Source organism: Acomys russatus, chromosome X, assembly GCF_903995435.1.
Source record: "Acomys russatus chromosome X, mAcoRus1.1, whole genome shotgun sequence".
Classification (NCBI taxonomy): Eukaryota; Metazoa; Chordata; class Mammalia; order Rodentia; family Muridae; genus Acomys; species Acomys russatus.
In genome coordinates, this window is record NC_067169.1 from 734,330 (window position 1) to 757,968 (window position 23,639).

A 23,639-nucleotide genomic window follows, 5' to 3' on the forward strand; every position below is an offset into this window, starting at 1 on the left:
AAATATTGCTACCACAGTTTGTAGTTGAGAATCCCACTTTCTTCTTTAAGGTTAGTCCAATACTATCCTCATTTTACTGTCAAGACCATCCAACAACTGTTGCATAACAAGCTCACAGTACAACCAAGACTGCTTAAGTCAGAGATCCAAAGGCAAATATTAATGTACTCTGAAAAGCAAGCCTTAGGAATATCTTTCCAAAGATCTTTGGAGACAAAGTCCATGGGTCCATCCCCCAGATGATGGAGAATCAGGTTCAGAAAACCTTGTGTAAGGAGGATTGACCACTGTACGAGGCTGCATTCAAGGCACAAATTCGCAGAGAAATTCTGTTGCCTAAAGCAGATAGTCAATTTTGAAGAAAAGACTAAACTCAAAGCTTGGAGACACGCTGAAGAATAATGATATACAATTTCAGAAACCTTTGCATGTGTGTTACTAATGAGCTAACCTCAATGTGTGATTCATGGACAATGGTTGGTCATAATTACACAGGCGGATACCATTTTGTCCTGCCATTAATAATCCTTTATGCATTATTTTGTTTGCCTTACTGTTTTTCTCTCCATAGCAAGTGAAGCACAACTGTGAAGTGAACTTGTATTTTTTTTAGATAAATCATAAAAATATTTGATTTCACTAATAATCAAAAATGAAAAATCCTAAAGAACAAGACTTAATAATATAAAATGTAGTCTCAGAAAAGGTACAGTGAGTGACAAGGCCATTCTCATCCACTGCTGGCAAAATGTTATGGGATACAATTTTTCTAGAAGGTAATTAGGCAGTAGTTCTCAGAGGCCTTAAAATATTCAAACTGCTGACCCACTGTACCCAGTCTTTGTAATGTATCTTATAGAAATCAGAGATGAATACAAAGAAGATGGCATCAGAATGTTCATTGCAATAATTTCTATTAAAAACACAAACAACTTTAATATTTAACATATGGCACACAATGGAATATCAAGTCATTAATAGCAACAGTGGAGAATACGTACATTTTAATATTGAGTTAAAAGAGAAACATAACATCTATGTAAATTATGATGATTTTGCAAAAGCTATATATATATAGCATAAGTACATCTGTGCATACACACACATATACACGTATATATATCATATATAATATATATATATATATATATATATATATAATCACACATGAAAATGTACCAAACTACTAACAATAATAGTTTTAGTAAAGTAACACTAAAGATGCTTTCTATTTTCTTCTGTATATTTCCCTACATTCTCCATTTTATGAGCTAATGTTCATTGCTATAATATTAAAAAAGTAACAAATGTTATTTTTAAGTAGAATGTGATGGCCGTAATAAGAAGTTTAGGAGTGTGGTGACAACAGAATGACAGCTCAATGACAGAGTCAAAAATGCAAACAAAGGTTGCATACCTAGGGAAATAAGCAAAGGAACAATAGAAACTTGTTCCTTTACTAATCCATTAGACTCCACATATGAATAACTCAGGAAACCACAGAAGGCAAGCTATGGCATTCAGAAACAATTTGAAATTACTTGTTTTGTTTAAAGTCAACAATACTTCTGAAGCAGCATCTGAAATAACAACAGTGTAATTACTGGTATGGTTAACAAATGTGACTTTTTCCAGATTCCTTAAACATTAATTTTGCAAAATCTAACTGGTACTAGCTAATGCACCATCCCCATCCCCATTCTCTGTTATTCAGCCCGGAGACAAATTTGAGTACACATTCATTCTTTCAGAACGTGTTTTCTGAACGTCCAATATTTATTAGACTCAACATTTATGTTATTTAATATTTGGTTCCATAGCAGAAAAGGGGTTGGAAAAAGTGAAGGAGGACAGGAGTGAAACAGTGTTTTCCAGACATGTCTGGACTCCTGCACTCATGACCTCACAACAGCTATGGCTGCCTACACAAGATCAGCCCAGTTAACATTCCAGCGTGGATGGAGGAAGGGTGTATGAGCTCCTCCTACCCGTAACTGAGGAGCTATGGACAGCTGATGCTTCTAGGAGAGAGAGAGGGTCAATATTTTTTGAGGGTTGACTACCCTTTAGCAGATGGCTCTACCCCCAAAAGTACATGGGCAGCACAAGTTGGAGTTGATGGGTTATTAAATTAAAAAAAAAAGAGGACATGAAGTTTTGGGGTAGGTAGGGAAGTGAGGGTAGACCCGGAAGGGCTTATTGAGGCAAGTGGATCTCTATGAGTTCTAGGCCAGCCAGGTCTACAAAGTGAGACCAGGAAAGCCAGGATGGTTACACAGACAAACACTGTCTCGAAAAAGCAAGAAAAATTAATACAAATGTTTTAAAAAGATGTCCTGTTCACTCTGCACTAATGAACAATCCTTCATGGATAGGAAATTTACAGCTTGAATAACAATTTTAATAGCCTTTCCCAAGGAAGGCTCTAGTAGCTTTCAGCAGTGGTACATTCTCAGTTAAATAATGCTAGTTTAAGTTTAGAATTCTTAAGAAATATCAACTTTTAAGAAAATTTCATTTTGACCCTATTTGATTAAAAAAAAAAAACAATTAAAATGGATCCTACTGGTATTTCTTTAAATGAAAAAAAAATCTATAATTTATTATTAGAGATGAAATTTTAGGAAAAAGTATATGATGCAGGCATAGTGGCACATGCCTGTAGTCTTAACAATTGGGAGGCCAAAGCCAAATGATCATGAGTTTGAGGCCACTCACTACATAGTGAGACCTCATCTCAAAAACCAAATGAGTAAACAACTAAACAAACACAACACATTGTCATGCTTAAAACGCATATATATGTATATACATACATACATATATAATTCTCCCACACAGTTCACAACAGAATTTTAAAAAAATCACTGCTGTGAAAGCTAAACTGAAGATAATCCTTTTCACTGTTTAAAGTAATTACACACAAAATGACAACTGCTGGTTCTTCCTATTGGGCCAATTATGAATTTAATCAGGTTAAGTCAGTATATGATACATCTATGATTATTTATCTCCTTAGCTACCAACTGCACAATGGAATTTTATTTTAACCAAGAGATTCTGAGAAGTGTTGTGGTTTAACAAAAACAATAAAAATAAAATAAAATAATAGAAAACCATATCTCCTCAAAAGGGAGAGAACAGAATGTGCTACCCCACCTACCTCCCTAGGATATCATGAAGTTCTTTGTCCTTTTCTCTAATATGATGAAGACCCAGGGTTTTCCCCCCATTTCATGCTATCTAAAACTTGATAAAAATCACCCATAAAGAGACTGTTTTGAACACCCTGTACCTCCAAATTCACATTAAATTATATTGAAGTCACTGGATGTGCTTCCCACAGTTAAATAATCTATTACGTCTAGTTTGCTAGCATTGTGTTAGAGAGCAGTAAAATGGAGTACTTTCGATTGATCGATTGTTTCTAGTATTTTCTAGTATTTTCCTTCTTCTATGATCACAGAAATTTTTATCAATTAACCAGAATGGTTACTCTCATATCTTGGCAGGTTCTAAGTTTTAGAATGTTGGATTATATGTGTCTCCAGATATAATTTTGAGATAGAAGGCATCATCACCATTCATACTTCTATTAACATGAAAGGTTATCAATTTTCACTTGCTTCAGAAACATTCTTACCATTGAGGCTTGTAGTTTCTACCTCTTTTTTTTCCCAAGGAGAAGAAAACAAAGGTATAATTAAAACAAAAACTTAACAAATTGGACTACATCTAGGCTTAAAGATTTTCAAAATCTTGCCTGGTGTACCATTGGAGTAGGGGACAAGACTGACAGATGATTCAGCTGCAGAGAGAGAAAAAAATAAGTGAATACTTTGAAACAATTATGTTTTTTTTTGAGCCAAGGTCTCAATATATATTCCCGACTTGGAACAATTATTTATGAAAATTTAAGAAGTCAGAATTCTTGAGTTACAAGTAGAAAAAGTAGAAAAAGTACCATGTGACTCACAATCATGGAGTCTAGTGCATCTTTATAATACTATGACAAGTTAGGAGCCACATTGGAATAAAAGAAATGATAGTTTTATTATTTTTCCAGCCAAGAGAGTTCTAGAAAAACATTTAAAATGAACTATAGTCATGGATATATTGGCACATTGACTCCATTCTATAATGACAATGGCTACCACCTGCCAGCCCTTCTCATGGTAAATGTAGAATATATATACATATAAGTACATATGTACATATATATTCTTCATGTAGTATATATTCATATAATTGTCATATGATATATAATGTAAATTCAATATTCTAATACCTAACCCATTCCTCGTTAAGTCATTTTAAAATATGGCTGCTATTAAGGCAACCAGTCAAGCTATAAATGTCTTGTGGAATGACTGCACTTATGCTAAGAAGTCAATCAACTACACACATTTCACATGTTTGAATATTTAAGAGATTCAGTGGTTTGATGTCTACCTAAACATGTCACAACTAAAATCTTATAGTCTTGTAGCAGAGAGCTTGATTTTCAACTGGTATAGAAAAATCTGGGTCTGGGTGTGTCAAAGCACTTGTCTCACCTTTTTCAGACTGCCCTTGGATTGGCTAAACACACACACACACACACACACACACACACACACACACACACACACACACAGACACATGTCCTGTCTGTCCCATATTATTGTTTTCATATTTTGTCTCTTACTATATTCTTTTTTTTTTTTTGGTTTTTCAAAACAGGGTTTCTCTGTGTAGCCTTGGCTGTCCTGGACTCACTTTGTAGACCAGGCTGGCCTCAAACTCAGTGATCCGCCTGCCTCTGCCTCCCAAGTGCTGGGATTAAAGGCGTGTGCCACCATGCCTGGCTCTATATTTATTCTTTTAAATCATTGCTAAGATCTTTGTTGAGTAATTGACTGGTCCTAAGCAATTCAAATCAAAATGTGTTTACAGGGCAGAGCAAACTAACTGGCCACAGTCTGTTTTAAATGAATGACTATTAAATTTTTTGGATGTTGATGAATGGGGACACAATTCAGAGGTCTGTGGGCATAGATATCTTCCTCCCTTGACACTACGCTGGGTCCTGCCAAATGGTTTGTGCATCCCTACCCCCCAGGGCATCCAGAACGCATGACTAGAACTCCAAAGCATTGCTCTCCATTCTATAAAAACAGGGGTTTGAAAACTTTGTTATGATTAAGTTTGCCAAAAGACATTCTACTCAAGTAGTGATTCTCAATCTTCCTAATGTTGTGACCCTTTAATACATTCCTCATATTGCAGTGACCCCCAACCATAAAATTATTTTCATTGCTACTTCATAGCTGTAATTTTGATGCTGTTATAAATCATAATGGAATCATCTGTGTTTTCGGATGGTCTTAGGCAATCCCTGTGAAAGGGCCATGTGATACTCCCTCCCTCAAGGCTCACAACCCACCAGTTGAGAACTACAGTACTAGAAGAAAAATATACTAGCATACTGAACCCCAGAAGCTCAACAACTAGGGGGCCAACTGACACGGATAATGGAGCTTGAGATTTGATATCTTGAGGTTCAGGGTATGAATCTTCACCCTATCACATAATATCTCATGCCAATGACACTCATTTATTTACCCTATAGCAGGTACATGTTATGTTTTCCCCACTGAGCCTGTTTCCACATCTATACAATGAATATAATGATTCCCATGCTACAAGACTGAAGACTTCCAGGCACAATAATACATGCATGAGATATGGTTTCTGTTTTTATTTGTTTGAATCAATTAAATAATTAATTTTCACAGTTTTAAGGATGGAATGCCAACTAACTCACAACCCTTCTAGGATATGTAGTATGCCAAAAAGAAGACAGGTAGGACTCAAAGAAGCCATGTTCTGCCTTTGTTTGATGTGGGGCAAGGACCCGTGGGATCTTAGACAAGTTATTCAGCAGCCTTAGGCTTTGTTCTCTCATTATAAGATACTAGGATGCTAGTTTCCAATTGTTAGTCTCCCGTTAGGGTACTGTTCTTAGTTTCTGTAGGTTCTAATTCTCAGTCTCTCTTTAGTTTACTTGCCTTCCCACTGTCATGTGTACTAAGCTCTTAAAAGCCTCTGGGAAGATATTCTTTAAGTGAAGGAACTGAAGGAGTGTATTTATGAGAACATCTCACCTTGAAAATACACTGAATCTTGGTGCTGTTTAGACTTGGGAGCTAGAAACACCAAACATAGCGGAAGCACTTTAGCAGCTACCCAAAGTTATCCAGTCTAGTCCCTAGAGAGTCATATTCCCCAGCTCTGCCAGGCAGTATGGAAGGATCAATATGCTCGTCTGCTATTCGTCTTGTAGGTGTCTATTGAGTGACAATTAATTCAGCCAAGCTTCTTAGAGGAAAAACAGTTTTGCCAAAACTGACCAGATGTCATACTGCACAGAGAGCTTTCAGAGTAATGCTTTCTTAAGGTTCCCCAAAGTCATAAACTAATTCTTACCAGATGGTGATGGCAAACTGGAATTACCAGCATTTCCTGTCAAGGAAAAGGATGATTTAGCATTAGTTTGGTTTGTTCACTATGCGTAGGAGATTAACATTTTTAATGGCAAGAATATAAATTGAGCTGCAGAGGGCTACCAAAAGAGGGCAGCATGTTATTTGACTATTATTCTCCACACCCTGATCAGCATTTCTTTTCAATTTTCTACAAAGGCAGCTTTCTAGTGAAGCAATCCTTCCAGTTTTCAAACTCTTCTTCGTGTGTGTGCGCGCGCGTGCGTGTGTGCTGAATGCATATATGTGCATATAAGTACCCATGCATGGGTATACAGAAGCCAGAGGAGAATATTAGGTGATCAGCTGTCACTTGCCCTCTATCTCACCTCACTTTACCCTTTTCTCTCTCTCTCTCTCTCTCTCTCTCTCTCTCTCTCTCTCTCTCTCTCTCTCTCTCTCTCTCTCTCTCTCTCTCTCTCTTTCCGAGACAGGGTCCTTCACAGAATCTGAAACTCACTGTTTTTACCTGCCTGCCTAGGCAGTGAGCTCCTGGAATCTACCTATCTCTGTTTTCCAATGCTGAGCTCATAGACACATGCAACCATACAGGATTTTCATGTGGGTTCTCGGAATTTGAACTCAAGTCCTCTTCTCTTTTTTTTTTAATTTTTTTTATTAATTTATTCTTGTTACATCTCAATGTTTATCCCATCCCTTGTATCCTCCCATTCTTCCCTCCCCCCCCTTTTTCCATTATTCCCCTCCCCATGACTTTTCCTGAGGGGGATTACCTCCCCCTGTATATGCTCCTAGGGTATCAAGTCTCTTCTTGGCAACCTGCTGTCCTTCCTCTGAGTGCCACCAGGTCTCCCCCTCCAGGGGACATGGTCAAATGTGAGGCACCAGAGTACGTGAGAAAGTCATATCACACTCTCCACTCAACTGTGGAGAATGTTCTGACCGTTGGCTAGATCTGGGTAGGGACTTAAAGTTTACGGCCTGTATTGTCCTTGGCTGGTGCCTTAGTTTGAGCGGGACCCCTGGGCCCAAATCTGCCTATCATAATTTTCTTCTTGTAGGATTCTAGGACCCTCTGGATCCTTCTACTTTGCTATTCTCCCATGCTTCTCTCATTTACAGTCCCAATAGGATGTCCTCCCCTCTGTCCCAGTTTCCTGGTAAGTGAAGGATTTCGTGGGACATGCCCCTTGGGCTAGTATGCAGATATAAGTGAGTATATACCGTTTGAGTCTTTCTGCTTCTGGGTTAACTCACTCATTATGATCATTTCTAGCTCAATCCATTTGTCCACAAATTTCGGGAATTCCTTGTTTTTAATAGCTGAGTAGTATTCCATAGTGTATATGTACCACAGTTTCTTTATCCACTCTTCTACTGAGGGACACTTAGGCTGTTTCCATGTTCTGGCTATTATGAATAAGGCTGCTATGAACATGGTTGAGCAAATTTTCTTGTTGTGTGCTAGAGCATCTTCCGGGTATATTCTAAGGAGTGGAATAGCTGGGTCTTGAGGAAGCCCTATTCCCATTCTTCTGAGATAGCACCAGATGGATTTCCAAAGTGGCTGTACTAGTTTGCATTCCCACCAGCAATGAAGGAGTGTTCCTCTCTCCCCACATCCTCTCCAGCATGTGGTGTCACTTGAGCTTTTGATCTTAGCCATTCTGATGGGTTGATTTGCATTTCCCTGATGACTAAGGAGGTTGAGCATTTCTTTAAGTGTTTCTCAGCCATTTGATATTCCTCTGTTGAGAATTCTCTGTTTAGTTCCAAGCCCCATTTCTTAATTGGGTTATTTGGTTTGGTGGTGTTTAATTTTTTGAGTTCTTTATATATTTTGGATATTAGACCTTTGTCAGATGTAGGGTTGGTGAAGATCTTTTCGCAGTCTGTAGGCTGTCACTTTGTTCTCTTGACAGTGTCTCCTGCCTTACAGAAGCTTCTCAGCCTCATGAGGTCCCATTTATTAATGGTTGACATTAAGGCCTGGGCTGTTGGTGTTCTGTTCAGGAAGTTGTCTCCTGTGCCAATATGTTCCAGGCTCTTCCCCACTTTTTCCTCTAAGTGACTTAGTGTCTCTGGTTTTATGTTGAGGTCTTTAATCCACTTGGATTTGAGTTTTGTGCAAGGTGACAAATATGGGTCCAGTTGCATTTTTCTACACATAGACATCCAGTTAGACCAGCATCATTTGTTGAAGATACTATCCTTTTTCCATTGAATGGATTTGGCTTCTTTGTCAAAAATCAAGTGACCATATGTGTGTGGATTCATATCTGGGTCTTTGATTCGATTCCACTGATCAACTAGCCTGTTGCTGTGCCAGTACCATACTGTTTTAATTACTATTGCTTTATAGTACAGTTTGAGATCAGGTATGGAGATTCCTCTGGACACCTTTTATTGTACAAGATTGTTTTAGCTATTCTGGGTTTTTTGTTTTTCCATATGAAGTTCAGAATTGAACTTTCAATGTCTTTAAAAAATTGTGTAGGTATTTTGATAGGGATTGCATTGAATCTGTAGATTGCTTTTGGTAGGATGGCCATTTTTACTATGTTAATTCTCCCGATCCATGAGCAAGGAAGATCATTCCATCTTCTCAGGTCATCTTCAATCTCTTTCTTCAGAGTTTTGAAATTTTTTTCAAACAAGTCCTTCACTTGCTTAGTTAGAGTGACTCCTAGATATTTTATATTGCTTGTGGCTAATGTGAAGGGTGTGGTTTTCCTAATTTCTTCCTCTGCAAGCTTGTCATTTGTGTATAGGAAGGCTACAGACTTTTTTGAGTTAATTTTGTGTCCAGCTAATTTGCTGAAGGTGTTTATCAGCTGTAGGAGTTCTCTGGTGGAATTTTGAGGGTCACTTATGTACACTATCATATCATCTTCAAATAGGGATAATTTGACTTCCTTCTTTCCCATTTGGATACCCTTGATCTCCTTTTGTTGTCTTATTGCTCTGGCTAGAACTTCGAGTACTATATTGAAGAGATATGGGGAGAGTGGGCAGCCTTGACTTGTTCCCGATTTTAGAAGAATTTCCTTGAGTATCTCACCATTTACTTTGATTTTGGCTATTGACTTGCTGTATATAGCCTTTATTATGTTGAGGAAAGTGCCCTGTATCCGCGATCTCTCTAAAACTTTAAACATGAATGGGTGTTGAGTTTTATCAGATGCTTTCTCTGCATCTAAAGAGATGATCATGTGGTTTTTTATTTTGAGTTTGTTTATATGGTGGATTACATTGATGGATTTCCGTATATTAAACCATCCCTGCATGCCTAGAATGAAGCCTACTTGGTCATGATGAATGATATCTTTGATGTATTCTTGTATTCGTTTTGCAAGTATTTTATTTAGTATTTTTGCATCGATGTTCATAAGAGAAATTGGTCTGAAATTCTCTTTGTTGAGTCTTTATGAGGTTTAGGTATCAATGACACGATGGCCTCATAGAATGAATTTGGTAATTTTCCATCCATTTCTATCTTTTGGAGTAGCTTGAAGAGTATCAGTATTAGCTTGCCCTTGAAGGTCTGGTAGAATTCTGCATTGAAACCATCTGGTCCTGGGCTTTTTTTTTTTGGTTGGGAGACCATCGATGATTGCTTCTATTTCTGTAGGGGAAATGGGACTATTTAGCTTGTTTATCTGTTCTTCACTCAACTTTGGCAAGTGAAATTGATCAAGAAAGTCGTCCATTTCCCTTAGATTTTCAAATTTTGTGGCATATATGCCTTCAAAGTAGGATCTTATGATTCATTGTATTTCTTCAGTGTCTGTTGTTATGTCTCCCTTTTCATTTCTGATTTTGTTGATTTCAATACTGTCTCTCTGCCTTTTAGTTAGTTTGGCTAACGGTCTGTCTATCTTGTTGATTTTCTCAAAGAACCAGCTTTTGGTTTTGTTGATTCTTTGGACTGTTTTCTTAGTTTCTAATTTGTTGATTTCAGACCTGAGTTTGATTATTTTCGGACGTCTACTCCTCTTGGGTGTTTCTGCTTCTTTTTTTTCTAGGTCTTCTAGTTGTGTCGTTAAGATGCTTATGTGCGATGTTTCCAATTTCTTTTTAAAGGCACTTAGTGCTATGAATTTTCCTCTTAGCACTGCTTTCAATGTATCCCACAAATTTGGGTATGTTGTTCCTTCATTTTCATTGAATTTCAGAAACTCCTTGATTTCTTTCTTTATTTCTTCCCTGACCCAGGTGTCATTTAGCAGAGATTTGTTTAGTTTCCACGTACGTGTAGGCTTTTTGTTATTTCTGTTGTTGTTGAATTGCAGCCTAAGAGCATGGTGATCTGATAGGATACAAGGTATTATTTCAATCCTCTTGTATCTATTGAGGCTTGCTTTGTGACCTATGATGTGATCAATTTTGGAGAAGGTTCCATGGGGTACAGAGAAGAAGGTATATTCTTTCTTTTTTGGGTGAAAGGTTCTATAGATATCTGTTAGATCCATTTGACCCATGGCATTGGTTAATGATGTTGTTTCTCGGCTTAGTTTCTGTTTCAGTGACTTATCCTTCAGCGAGAGTGGGGTGTTGAAGTCTCCCACTATTATTGTGTGGGGATCGATGTGTGGTTTAAGCTTTTTTAGGAGATCTTTTACAAATGTGGGTGCCCTTGTATTGGGAGCATAGATGTTCAGAATTGTGATGTCATCTTGGTTGACTTTACCTTTGATGAGTATGAAGTGTCCTTCCTCATCCCTTTTGATTAATTTTGGTTGAAAATCTATTTTGTTGGATACTAAAATGGCTACGCCTGCTTGCTTCTTGTGACCATTTGCTTGGAATATTTTTTCCAACCTTTTACCCTGAGGTAATGCCTATCATTATGGGTGAGATGTGTTTCTTGAATGCAGAAGAATATTGGATCTTGTTTATGCACCCATTCAGTTAGTCTGTGTCTTTTTATTGGAGAATTGAGGCCATTGATGTTGAGAGATATTAATGACCAGTGACTATTAAGAGTCTTAATTTTGATGTTGTTTCCAGTCGAGCATTTGTGTAGTTGTGTTTTTGCCATGGGATAGTTATCTATTTCCTGAGTAGTTTTGGTTGTAGCTTGACCCTTTGGGGTGGAGTTTTCCTTCTAGTACCTTCTGTAAAGCTGGATTTGTGGATAGGTATTGTTTGAATTTGTTTTTGTCATGGAATATTTTGTTTTCTCCATCAATGGTTATTGATAATTTTGCTGGGTAAAGTTGTCTGGCCTGGCATCTGTGGTCTCTTAGGGTTTGCAGGATCTCTGCCCAGGCCCTTCTGGCTTTTATGGTCTCTGCTGAGAAGTCGGGTGTAATTCTGATAGGTTTGCCATTAAATGTTATTTGTCCCTTTTCCCTTGCAGCTTTTAATATTTTTTCTTTGTTCTGTATGTTTTGTGTTTTGATTATTATGTGACAGGCAGTTTTTCTTTTCTGGTCAATTCTATTTGGTGTTCTGTAGGCCTCTTGTATGTTTATAGGAATCTCTTTCTTTAGTTTGGGGAAATTTTCTTCTATGATTTTGTTGAGAATAGTTTCTGGGCCTTGGAGTCTGATATCTTCTCTTTCTTCAATGCCTATTATCTTCAAATTTCTTCTTTTCATGGTGTCCTTAATCTCTTGGATGTTTTGTGTCAGGAGTTTTCCTGATTTGTCATTTTCTTTAATGGTTGATTCAATATCTGTGATTGTATCTTCTAGCCCTGAGATTCGTTCTTCCATCTCTTGGATTCTGTTAGAAAAGCTCACCTCTGTTTTGCTCACCATCTTCTCTGAGGTCTCACGTTCTCGTTTTTCTTCTGTCTGTGTGTTTATCATTGACTCCATTTTCATTTTCAGATCTTGAAATGATTTTTTTATTCCTTTCATCTGGTTGTTTGCATTTTCCTGCAATTTTTCCAGTTCCACTCTATGTGCTTCTTTTATGTCTCTCACCTGTTTGTCTGTGTCTCCCTGCATTTGATTACGAATTTTATTTGTTTCCTCCATTACTAGCCTCATTACTAAGGATTTGAGGTCATTTTCTTGTATTTCTGTTGTATTTGAGATCTCTGGGTTGTTTTCTTTTGGATAGCTGGAAACTGGAGAAGCCATGTTGTTTTGGGGTTTTTTGCGTATGCTTTTTTGCTGTCCTTTAGACATCTTGCCATCTTTGTTTTTGTTGGATAGCTTCCAGAATTGGATGGAGGGAGTCTAATGATAGATTCACTTGTTTTCTCAAGATTTCTCTAGGCTGGGAGCTCTAATGCTTCACTGGTGTGGATGTTAGGAGGTTAGTCCTGTTGTTTTGGACTCTCACAGCCAGTGATCTTCAGCTCCCCTGTGTTGTGGGTCCTGCAATCGTTCTTGGTCAGGCCAAGGTATCCAAAGCCTTCTGTGTCCCCTGTCAAGTCCAGCCAGGAACACTGGGCCCGAACCACGGGCTGAACTCAGCTAGATTCTCAGGGCCCGAACCATCTGCCGAGCTCAGCTTGGGATTCTGGGCCCAAAAGTGCACACAGGGTCCAGCCAGAATTTTTGGGCTAGGACTACACACCAAGCTCAGCTAGGGGCTTTTGGGCCAAAGTGGGTGCTGTGGTCAGTTATTGACTCGGGGCCTGAACTGTCCGCCAATCTCAGCCAGGAATTCTGGATTCAAACCGCACACTGTGTCCAACCAGAGTCTTAGAGCTGGTGGAACTGAGTGCTCCGCCCAGCCTGTGTCACAGCAGGAGAACTGCGGCTGCACTGAGTCAGCGCCAGTGGTGGAACTGAGCGCTCCACCCAGCCTGCGTCACAGCAGGAGAACTGCAGCTGTGCTCAGCCAGTGCCGGTGGTGGAACTGAGCACTCCGCCTAGACTGTGTCACAGCAAGAGAACTGCGGCTCCGCTGAGTCGGCGCTGGTGGTGGAACCGAGCGCTCCGCCCAGACTGTGTCACTGCAGGGGAGCTTCCCCTGAGCTGAGGTGGTGCCTAGGGTGGAACTGAGCGCTCCGCCAAGCCTGCGCCACAGTAGGGGAGCTGTGGCCATGTTGAGTTAGTACCTCGGGCATAATTGCTTGCTGGGCTGGGCCAGAACCCGGGACTCTGGGGCCGAACTGTCTGCTGAGTCCAGTCTGGGTCCAAAGGCACCACGCGACCCAAATCCTGCCCAGAGTCCCCTCTCCCGCAGCAATTCCCACCAGCCACCACACCAATCGCCTCTAGCGGAAGGCTATGAGCTGCAAACCTCAGCCACTGCCGCTGGTGCCGCTGCTGCTGCTGCCTCTGCTGCTCCGATCCAAGAAAATCCACACTCCTCCCGTGTGCAGGGGCATGCAGGTCCTCCGCACCCTGGTCCCTCCGAACCATGGAGCACTCCCGCTGCCGTGGTGTGGGGACCTCAGTGTTCCTGGCTCAGAAACCTGTGCAATTCCCTGAATTGTTCACTAGAGCCTCCAAACACGTTCCACACTGCTCACCACCATCTTGGATCCCCCTTCCTCCCAGGTCCCTCAGTGGAGCCTCCTCTGGGCCTGAGGTGGCCAGCTGGCCGGAGGTACGCCGATCCCTCTTGTCTTTCACAGCAAGAATTCTTACACATTAATCCATTTCCCCAGGCCCTCAATTTTTTAACTATCAATGGTGCTCTATATATGATGTTGTATAATGTATAAATCAATAACTTATGCTTCAAACTAGAGATGAGTAATATTTTAAGTTGTTGATTAATATTCATTAAATATGTAGAAAATATGCACATATACATAAGTTAAATTTTATTAACTCTGCTTAATTCTTAACATATTATACCACCTCTTTCTTCTGTGTTGAACTAGATCAGCCACTTTTTGGTGAATAAACTAGAAGAACTGCTGAGTTATTTGTTTGGGGAAAATGCTCAAATCCGTTAAAAGAAAAGCAGTTCTCTTTTTTTTTTTTTCTGTTCAGGAAAATAATACATGTTGGGGCTGAAGAAATGACTCAGTGATTAACAGCACTTGCTGTTCTATAGGACCCAGATTCAATTCCCAGCAGCCACATAAAACTCCAGCATGGTCATATGTGCCTGTAAGCCAAGTGTTACAGGGCAGAGACCGGTACAGATTCTGGAAACTCACTGGCCAGCCTAACCTGAACAGTGAGCCTGAGGAGGATAGAAAAGGGTGACAGACAGACTGAAGCTAGAGTTACAGATGGTTATGAGCACACATGTGGGTTCTAGGAATTAAACCCAGGTCTTTTGGAAAAGCAGCCATCATCCTTTTTTTTTCTTTTCTTTTCTTTTCTTTTGGCATAGTTTTTCCTTTGAATATTGGTTTACTTTTTCTGTGTCCTAGAACTCTCAGTATGATGTTCCACATCATCCTTCATCGTACAATTTATCCATCTCTCTACATGTCTTACATGCTTTGTGCTCTCCTAAGTAGTAGCCTGGGGTTCTTCTCTGAGGGTTTGCCTCTATTCACTTGCCACTTACAATAAAGACAGGGTTGCCATTTCCAATGAGTCATATATTTGAACTCCATGCCACTTTTAGGAGACAAACTATTTCCATTGTTAAAAGGATTCACAAAGAAAGGAAAGCATTGTTTTGTTTTGTTTTTCAGATTTTTCTTTGGAAACCTACAGAGCAAATCTTGAATATTACTTATATTTTTAAAGTTTTTATTTAAACTCAATTAAACAAAATTATTGGAATTGCTCCATAATTTTTTTCTGAAGAGTTTTTTTTTTAAAGTCCATATATTCCAGTTATAGAGAGAATGAGTTTATAGTGGAGGCCAAATAGAGCCTAAAGAACATGAAACTCAAGACAATAGCTCCATGGATGGAGCCTCTTTCCCTATAGCACCTTTTCCCATGTTATTGCCACCACCTTCCAAACTCTAGTGTCACACGTTCTAGCATGGTGCCTGTACTGCCATATCATTGTCCTACTGTCATTTTTTCTCTATAACCCAATGTATCCAAGAACTCAACCTTCATTGCCCCTTATCATTTTGATATTTGATCTATTCTTGAACTTAATAGCATTGATGCTAAGAATGGCTGAGTAATTCAAGGTGAAATTTTAAGCATATTAGTTTCTTCTTATGTTAATGCAAATTACCATGAACTTAGTGGCTTACAATATGTGTTATCCTCACCTTACATAGGTCAGAAATCTACCACAGAGCTCTCCAGATGAACATCAAGTTAATGGCAAGCTACAGTTCTATCTGGAAGCAGGACTCCATTTCCTGCTTATTTGGGTTGTTGGCAAACTGTGGTTCCCTGTGGTTGTAGAACTAAGGACCTAATTTTTTCTTACTGGCTATAGACTGAGGGCATTCTAAGCCTCAGAGTCGTGTCTCTTGACTCTTGTCTCATTTGTTTGTCTTCAAAGCAAGCGGCAACAGGATAAAGTAGGGAATTTCTCACATGCCATCATTCTGTTACTTGGGATAGAAGGCTAAAGATGATGCTCCAACATTAGAAGGGATTTTGGGTGACTGTTCAGGTAGCAAACTGTCTCTGTCATTGTCACATTTTGGAAGCTGCTAATCTGCACTTCTGGTTCACTCAGGTAATTAAGTTTTATTCTTTCTCAAGTCTCTGATGGAGTTGAAGACCAGATAGTTTTAGTCTTACAATTAAGCTTAGTTGGCTAGGGATTAAAATGTTTTTAGATCTAGATGGATGTTTTAAGTTAATAGAGATGAGATATGATAGATGTTGATTTTCTTTCAGAATTTTAGACTCATCAAGATAGGAAAGATGTTTACTTCAAGTTTGCCAAATACAAATAGCCAAATCGCTATGAATATAACATTTATATAATTCCAGATTGTTTCATGGTTCTTCCTGCTGTATGTAGTTTGTTTTATTTATGTGTAATAATATAAATGTATCTGTTAAAAAAGAAACATTATAAAAAATGGAAAAAATCACATGATTTGACTGGGTTTATCCAGGCAATCTATGATAATCTCCACATCTCACAGTCTTTAATACTAATTACATCAGTAATGTCCTTTTCACAATGTAGATTTTAACCTTGTCTTTTAAAACTGTAAGTTTTAGAAGATGACACCTTTATGTCAACTCTCTGGCCTTCTAAAGTATTCTTTGCCTACAGAAGCTGAAGGAGATAGCTGGCTCCTCTTTATACCTTAAAATATTTATTGGCTATATCATGCACTGGGCATTTGGACATGCTCTTAAACATTTAGGCTGGATAAATTATAAACAGTGAAAGTTTATTTGATTCATGCTCAGTGATTAAGAGCATGTATTGCTCTTGCAGAAGGCCTGGGTTCAATTTCCAGCACCCATGTGATGGTTCACCAACACTGTAGCTCAAGTTCTAGGGGATTCAATGGTATTGCTCTTATTCTCTGTGGGCAACAATCATGCACACAGTGTATGTACATACACACAAGCAAAACACCAACACATAAAATAAAACAAATAAATCTTTTTAAAATGTATTTCATTCATAGTTCTGGTGTCTGGAAAGCATGAAATTGAGAGGTTACATCTTGTAAGGATCCTCCTGCTGTGTCATACATGGAAAAAGGCAAATTGGTTCACAAGACAAAGAGAGTAATAACTCCTGTGAGAATGACATTGATGCACTCAAGAGGGTGGGTCCCTCATGACTGAATCACTTTTCAATTTTCCCACCTCTCAGTAACATCACAAGGGCAAATAAATGACAACATGAGTGGTTTTGGGGGGAGAGAGGATGTCTTGTTTTCTTAATTAGATGCTAAGCAGCTTGATATTTTATCTATCATCTATTATCCTCCAGTGTCATGGATCTTGTAACTATTCAAAGATGCCTTTGCTTTGATTGATAAAATCATTACATAATCTCTATCATAGATGTACCTGTTTACCATGTGCAAGGCCCCAGGTTTGATTCTTAGCACCAAAATATTTACACACACACACACACACACACACACACACACACACACACACACACACATGCACACACTTTCAAGAAAAATCTCTGTCAATAAGGAATCAAGTTATGAACGAATGACAAGTAAATCAAGAGGAAAAAATTAATTTAGAGAAACAGAGCAAAGGTAGAGGGCTAGAACAATCTTCTAGGACTGGAGGAAGAGATATGAAACAGAACCTGAAACCATGTGGAGATAGGGGTTGTTTAATGATAAGGGAAGCATGAAGATCACACACACACACACACACACACACACACCTTTCTTTTTACACTTTTTTCATTACCACCCTTTGGCGAAAACCTAGTTGGAGTCAGCTGAGAAGGGGTTATCCTCTGTGTTGCAAATCTTCAAAAGAGAAGGATGAATAATAGATCTGAGAATGAAGGAAAATGACTTAAAGACTTGAGACAACTTCTTAAATAACTATTACTCAGAATGTAATTAACATATGGTACTCATGTCTGACAATCACAGCAGAGAGATCATATAATGAATCTTACTGTCCATCCAAATTCATACAAAACAATGTTCAAACCCCACAATTATAAGCCCCAATTGCGTAGAGGGCTAACCTCAATAATACACTTACAATTGACTCTTCCTCTTTGCTTAGTGCCCTCTCTCTGCTCCCTGACATCGCTTTCTAAATAGACTACCTGAACCCAAGTCATGGGATGCCATATCTGGGTGCTACTGAAGTGTTCATGTTTTCTCTGCTGTTTGACACTGGGGTAGATACTAAGTTTTTCGATATAAGACGGCTGTCTTAAAGTTGTGGCAATGCCAATGAGTCTTCCAACACACCATCTCTTAAGTTGGATGGGAACAGGGCTTTCTCTTCCAGAAGTGACTCTATAAACAATGCAGCTCGACCCCCTTGCATGAATTCTTTTTACTCAACTGAAACTCCTCCAGATTGAATTACTATTCCACAGAGAGATGGTTAAAAACAAGCCACCACGCCTAGGCACTATTATATGGGAACGCTAAACAAAACAATATTTTGTTATTGTATTGGCTTTTCAGAACTTGGGACAACAAACACTCTTCCAAAAAGCACCTCTCCAGACTTTACTACATAAGCAAAAGGATGAATGAAAGCATTCCTAATTTGGCACATCCAAAGGTTGTTTACTTGAATCATGACTGTCTCATATCACACTGCTCAATAAGTACTCTTACATAACATATTTATTAAAAGATTAATAATGACATCACCAAAGAAAAATTTAGCTCTTAGATGATGGAACTTCCTAAGGAGAAAACACACATTCTAGGTGGGCTTTCCCCATGATGGGAAGAAGATGAAATGGGTTTTTTACCCTCCAGGGCCCAACTCTTGTTCTTCCTCCAGCATTATTATCCAGAACTGAGTAGACATGAGGCATCAGCCATTCTGCAACTCACACACACTGGCAAGTATCATCAGCCGCATATGGTTACTATAAGGGAGCTAGCAGGCCTACAGTTGTTTCACTTTCCACTAGATACTTCAGGTGTGCAGTTCCTCCACCAGATGTGTGTTTAATTTTGTGCTAAGCAGTCTAACTTTGGTGCGACATGCACACTACCAAGGTAAGAGGAAACACAGACCAAGATGAGATTCATTTGGTTCCCATGTAGTACAAGTCATACCCTGTGGCTTCCAATTGTTCTCCCATCTTGCATTCATTCTCCCTTCCCAACTGCCTGCTCTATTAAATATTAAGTTTCTGTGCCAGCTGAGAAAAGAGCAGTTTCATAAAGTTTCAACCAGCTCCTGCAGTTTGACTAGGCAAACCCCTGTAGCAAATCCCTTGGGGAAAGGAGGAGGGAAGAGAGGGAGAGAAGGAGAGAGAGGGAGGAAGAAAAGGTGAGGAGGGTGTGTCTGGCATAGATGTTCTATGTGATTTAATGCCAGCTTATAAAGTTTGAAACAGAAAAGTTCTAAGACAATTAGATTAAATAGTCTATAATTGTGATGTCCAACATGACAGCCACTAGCCTCATGCGACAATTTAACTTTTAAATTAAGTAGGCAGGTAGGTCTTCTGTTGTGGTTATGTGTCCCCTTCTGTCTGTAGTGTACCAAGTAAACTTGTGGTGTTTTTTTTTTTCTAAAATAAATTTAAACTGGTTAAATACAATGAAAACATTGCCCTATTCATGGTAGAAACGTTCAGCTGTCACATGGCTGGTGGCCATAGCATTGAGCAGTATAAAAAGTATGGAACACTTCATAATCCCCAAAAGATTTCTAGCTACAGTGTTGGTCTGTAGTGCTAATGCCATTACAGGCATGTTTTATACTCATTAAATTACACATTTTAAATAGGTACTGCCACTTTACAGAAAAGGAAACTCAAACACAAGGTTTAATACCTTATTAAACTCAGAGGTTAAGATTTGGCCTCAAACACTCCTTCATTGCTGGTGGGAATGCAAACTAGTACAGCCACTTTGGAAATCTTTCTGGTGCTATCTCAGAAAACTGGGAATAGGACTTCCGCAAGGCCCAGCTATTCCACTCCTTGGAATATACCCAGAAGATGCTCCAGCACACATCAAGAAAATTTGCTCAACCATGTTCATAGCAGCCTTATTCATAATAGCCAGAACATGGAAACAGCCTAAGTGTCCCTCAGTAGAAGAATGGATAAAGAAACTGTGGTACATTTACCCTATGGAATACTACTCAGCTATTAAAAACAAGGAATTCCCGAAATTTGTGGACAAATGGATTGAACTAGAAATGATCATAATGAGTGAGTTAACCCAGAAGCAGAAAGAGTCAAATGGTATATACTTACTTAGCATACTAGCCCACGGGGCATGTCCCATGGAAGTCTTCACTAACCAGGAAACTGGGACAGAGGGGAGGACATCCTATTGGGACTCTAGATGAGAGAAGCATGGGAGAATGGCAAAGTAGAAGGATCCAGAGTATCCTAGAAACCTACAAGAAGAACATTATGATAGGCAGATTTGGGCCCAGGGGTCTCGTTCAAACTATGGCACCAGCCAAGGACAATACAGGCCGTAAACTTCAAACCCCTACCCAGATCTAGCCAATGGACAGGACAGTCTCCACAGTTGAGTGGAGAGTGGGGTCTGACTTTCACACATACTCTGGTGCCTCATATTTGACCAAGTCCCATGAATGGCACTCAGAGGAAGGATAGCAGGCTACCAAGAAGAGACTTGATACCCTATGAGCATATACAGGGGGAGGAAGTCCCCCTCAGTCACAGTCATAGGGGAGAGGAGTAAGGGGAAAATGGGAGGGAGGGAGGAATGGGAGGATACAAGGGAGGGGATAACCATTGAGATGTAATATGAATAAATTAATAAAATTTTTAAAAAAAGATTTGGCCTCAAAAAGCCCAGGGCCTAGAACTTTATGCCCACACTGTGAACATACAGTGACTTGACTTGGTACCAAAAAAGTAGTCAGCTCTGCTGAAGCTTCTTGCACTCAAACAGCTCTAGTCTGGATAATGGGGTATCTCAGTAAACATCCTAACAGACTCCTACATTTTCCTTAGGGTGTATGAACTTGAGTTTTTATACAATCCCTAGGAGAAAAGGATGTCTATCTCACTTCACTCTACCTTCAATGGCAGAATGAGTCAGGGGCTTAAAAAAATAGAAGTTTGATTTCCATTTAGAAAATCCAATAAGCAACCTCAAATAGAGAGCTGAGGGTGGGAGAGTCAGGGGAGTGGCATTGTCAGGGACCCAGATGGACAGAGGACCTGCTTTCTTCACTGTAAAGAGTCCAGATTTGCTGTGGATAGCATCATTTAAGAGACAATCAGGAAAAGAGAGTGATATCTCTTATTGTGTTGTTTTTGTTTTTTGAGACAGGGTTTCTCTGTGTAACAGCCCTGGCTGTCCTGTAATTTGCTTTGTAGACCAGGCTGGCCTTGAATTCACAGAGATCCACTTGCCTCTGCCTCCCAAGTGCTGGGATTAAAGGTGTGCGCTGCTGCCATCACTACCCAGAGACAGTGAAATCTTAAAGGAAGTTAAGCGACTTGAGCTGACAATGCTTTCCATAAGAGCCATAGACTAACAAAACCCCCATACCAGGCACAAGAAACCTCCTTCCAAGGTTGACTCCTTAAACAATATATATTACTGATGTAGCCCTTGGTTGACTCCCAGGGGTTGAAGGTGGACCCCTATTGTTGAAGACACTAACACAGTTACAACACAGGGCTTGGACTTATTCGAGCTGGATCTGACTTGAAGGCCTCCTTCCTGTGGTCTAGTTTCAATGGTGCTAGAAAACACTATGAAAACTGCCAAGAGAGGGAACAGTCCTACCTAGCTACAAATGCCTATGAAGCATTGCAATAATAAATAACAATAAATGAAAAGAACAATGACTAGAATGGCAAGATATATATAATGTGCAATAAGTGGTACTCACATACTGTTGGTAACCAACAGCTATTTAATTGAATTTAAGGTCCACTCAACAGACGGAAATCATACCTTGTACTAGAAACCTAGCTAGCTTCTTGGGGGCTAGTGAGGTCAGAGGCCTTTGAAAAGAATCTACTACCGACACTTTGCTAGACTCATAATTTCTTACTACATTCCAAATCTTATTCTTATACCTGCAGGTAAGTTTAGCTACCACCCCTCATCTAAGAAGCCCCTATTTGCAACAAATGGAGACCATCACAGAAAACTACACTGGACACAAAATAGAGATCAAAAGATCTTGGGAAGTTTGGCCCCATTGATACATCTACACTACAATCTCTAATTATGGATCAGGGAACATTGAGAAAGAAGAGGCAAAAAGATTGTGAGTTCCAGAATACCAGAAATCCTGTCATCTTCTAAAAATGGCTGAACATACAAGACTAGAGCAATGGTAATATCAATGGACATGCTAATGTGGAAGGGGGAAATTTGTGGGTCCCATCTCTAGGCAAAAGTAACTAATAACTTCCCTAGGGGTGAACCCTTTATTGGTTATCCAATGCAGAGAGGTCAGCCTTGAAACCACATACAAAGAGCAAAACCGGACTCAGTAGATTGTATTCATATATTTGTGCATATGTGTGTGTATTGTTATATATCTATTGAAATAATAACAACCAAAGAAAAAGAGGCCATCAGCTTGAGAGTGGGGAGCATGGGAGGGCCTGGTGGGAAGAAGGGAAGAGGGGAAAGTGAAGTAATTTTATTTCAATTAAAATATTTAAAAAACATATAAAGAGGGTGCCATTCAGTAATTAATGTCCACTAAGCTAATGGTGGAATAAGATTAATTTCAAAATCATTGTCCCCAGCTACCATTTATCTCTTATTCTTAGTCTTAACAATGACAAAGTAAAAGGCCAAGCAATCAACATGAATGGAAGGAGAAGTCCTTTTCATTTTCAGCCTGAATTTGAATTCCCCTTTCTTTGTGATTCACACTCCTAGTTTTGTTGCCAGGAAACAACCAAACCATGGTTCTTCCAGGACCCTCGAGTATGGGACTAGTGTGTAAGGAGCCAGATCTGTTAACAACTATGTCCTGGTAAACACCACTAAGAAAGACGAGAGAGAGAGAGAGAGAGAGAGAGAGAGAGAGAGAGAGAGAGAGAGAGAGAGAGAGAGAGAGAGAGAGAGACTTAGTTGGAAAAGTTGTATTTTTATAGTTGCCTCTATTTTGATGCCACATTTAACCCTTAACTCTCAGTGCTGTACTTACAGGTGGGAGACCTTTATCAGGCCCTAGGCCTTCATAAATTGTTAGTTTCTGTCCTAATGGCTTTTCCTATGGACAAAAGAGGATACCATGTAAAAAACTAAACATGACGGCCACAACACAATTGTAAAAGCATCTGTAATTTAATGTATTTTGTGGGTTTTTCCCCCCTGGGGAGAGGAGTTTCTCTGTGTAGCACTGGCTGTCCTGGAACTCACTCTGTAAACCAGGATGGAGATCCTCATGCCTCTGTCTCCCAAGTGCTGTGTGGTTGTTTGTTTCTTTTATTGTTGTTTATTTAGTGGCACTGTAACCTTACTCACATGAGATCTCTTGTCGTGAGCGTTGAACATCTGATCTGAAACTCTTCAATCTTAAAAATCTGGACTCTGACTTGATAAGCCTTTCTCTGTGATTAAAGTGCCCACAATCATTTATTTCTAATGTATGAATTGGGTATACCCACTAAGCAAGCCTTCAGTGTAACCAAGAGACTAGACACTCCAGGGAAACTGACTTGATCATGGCTTTGTCTTAAGTAAGATCCTAA

The 23,639-nt window shown here is 39.4% G+C and overlaps 1 protein-coding gene across 1 annotated transcript in view; it reads right to left on the bottom strand.

Moving 5' to 3' along the window:
* Adgrg2 (adhesion G protein-coupled receptor G2) overlaps nt 1–23,639 on the bottom strand; it is a 123,998-nt gene that overhangs the window by 37,158 nt on the left and 63,201 nt on the right. The window contains exons 3-4 of the mRNA XM_051141750.1: nt 6,469–6,504; nt 1,542–1,580 (exon numbers count right to left, since the gene is read on the bottom strand). Of these exons, the coding sequence (XP_050997707.1) occupies nt 1,542–1,580; nt 6,469–6,504 (75 nt within the window). The remainder of the gene's footprint in view (nt 1–1,541; nt 1,581–6,468; nt 6,505–23,639) is intronic.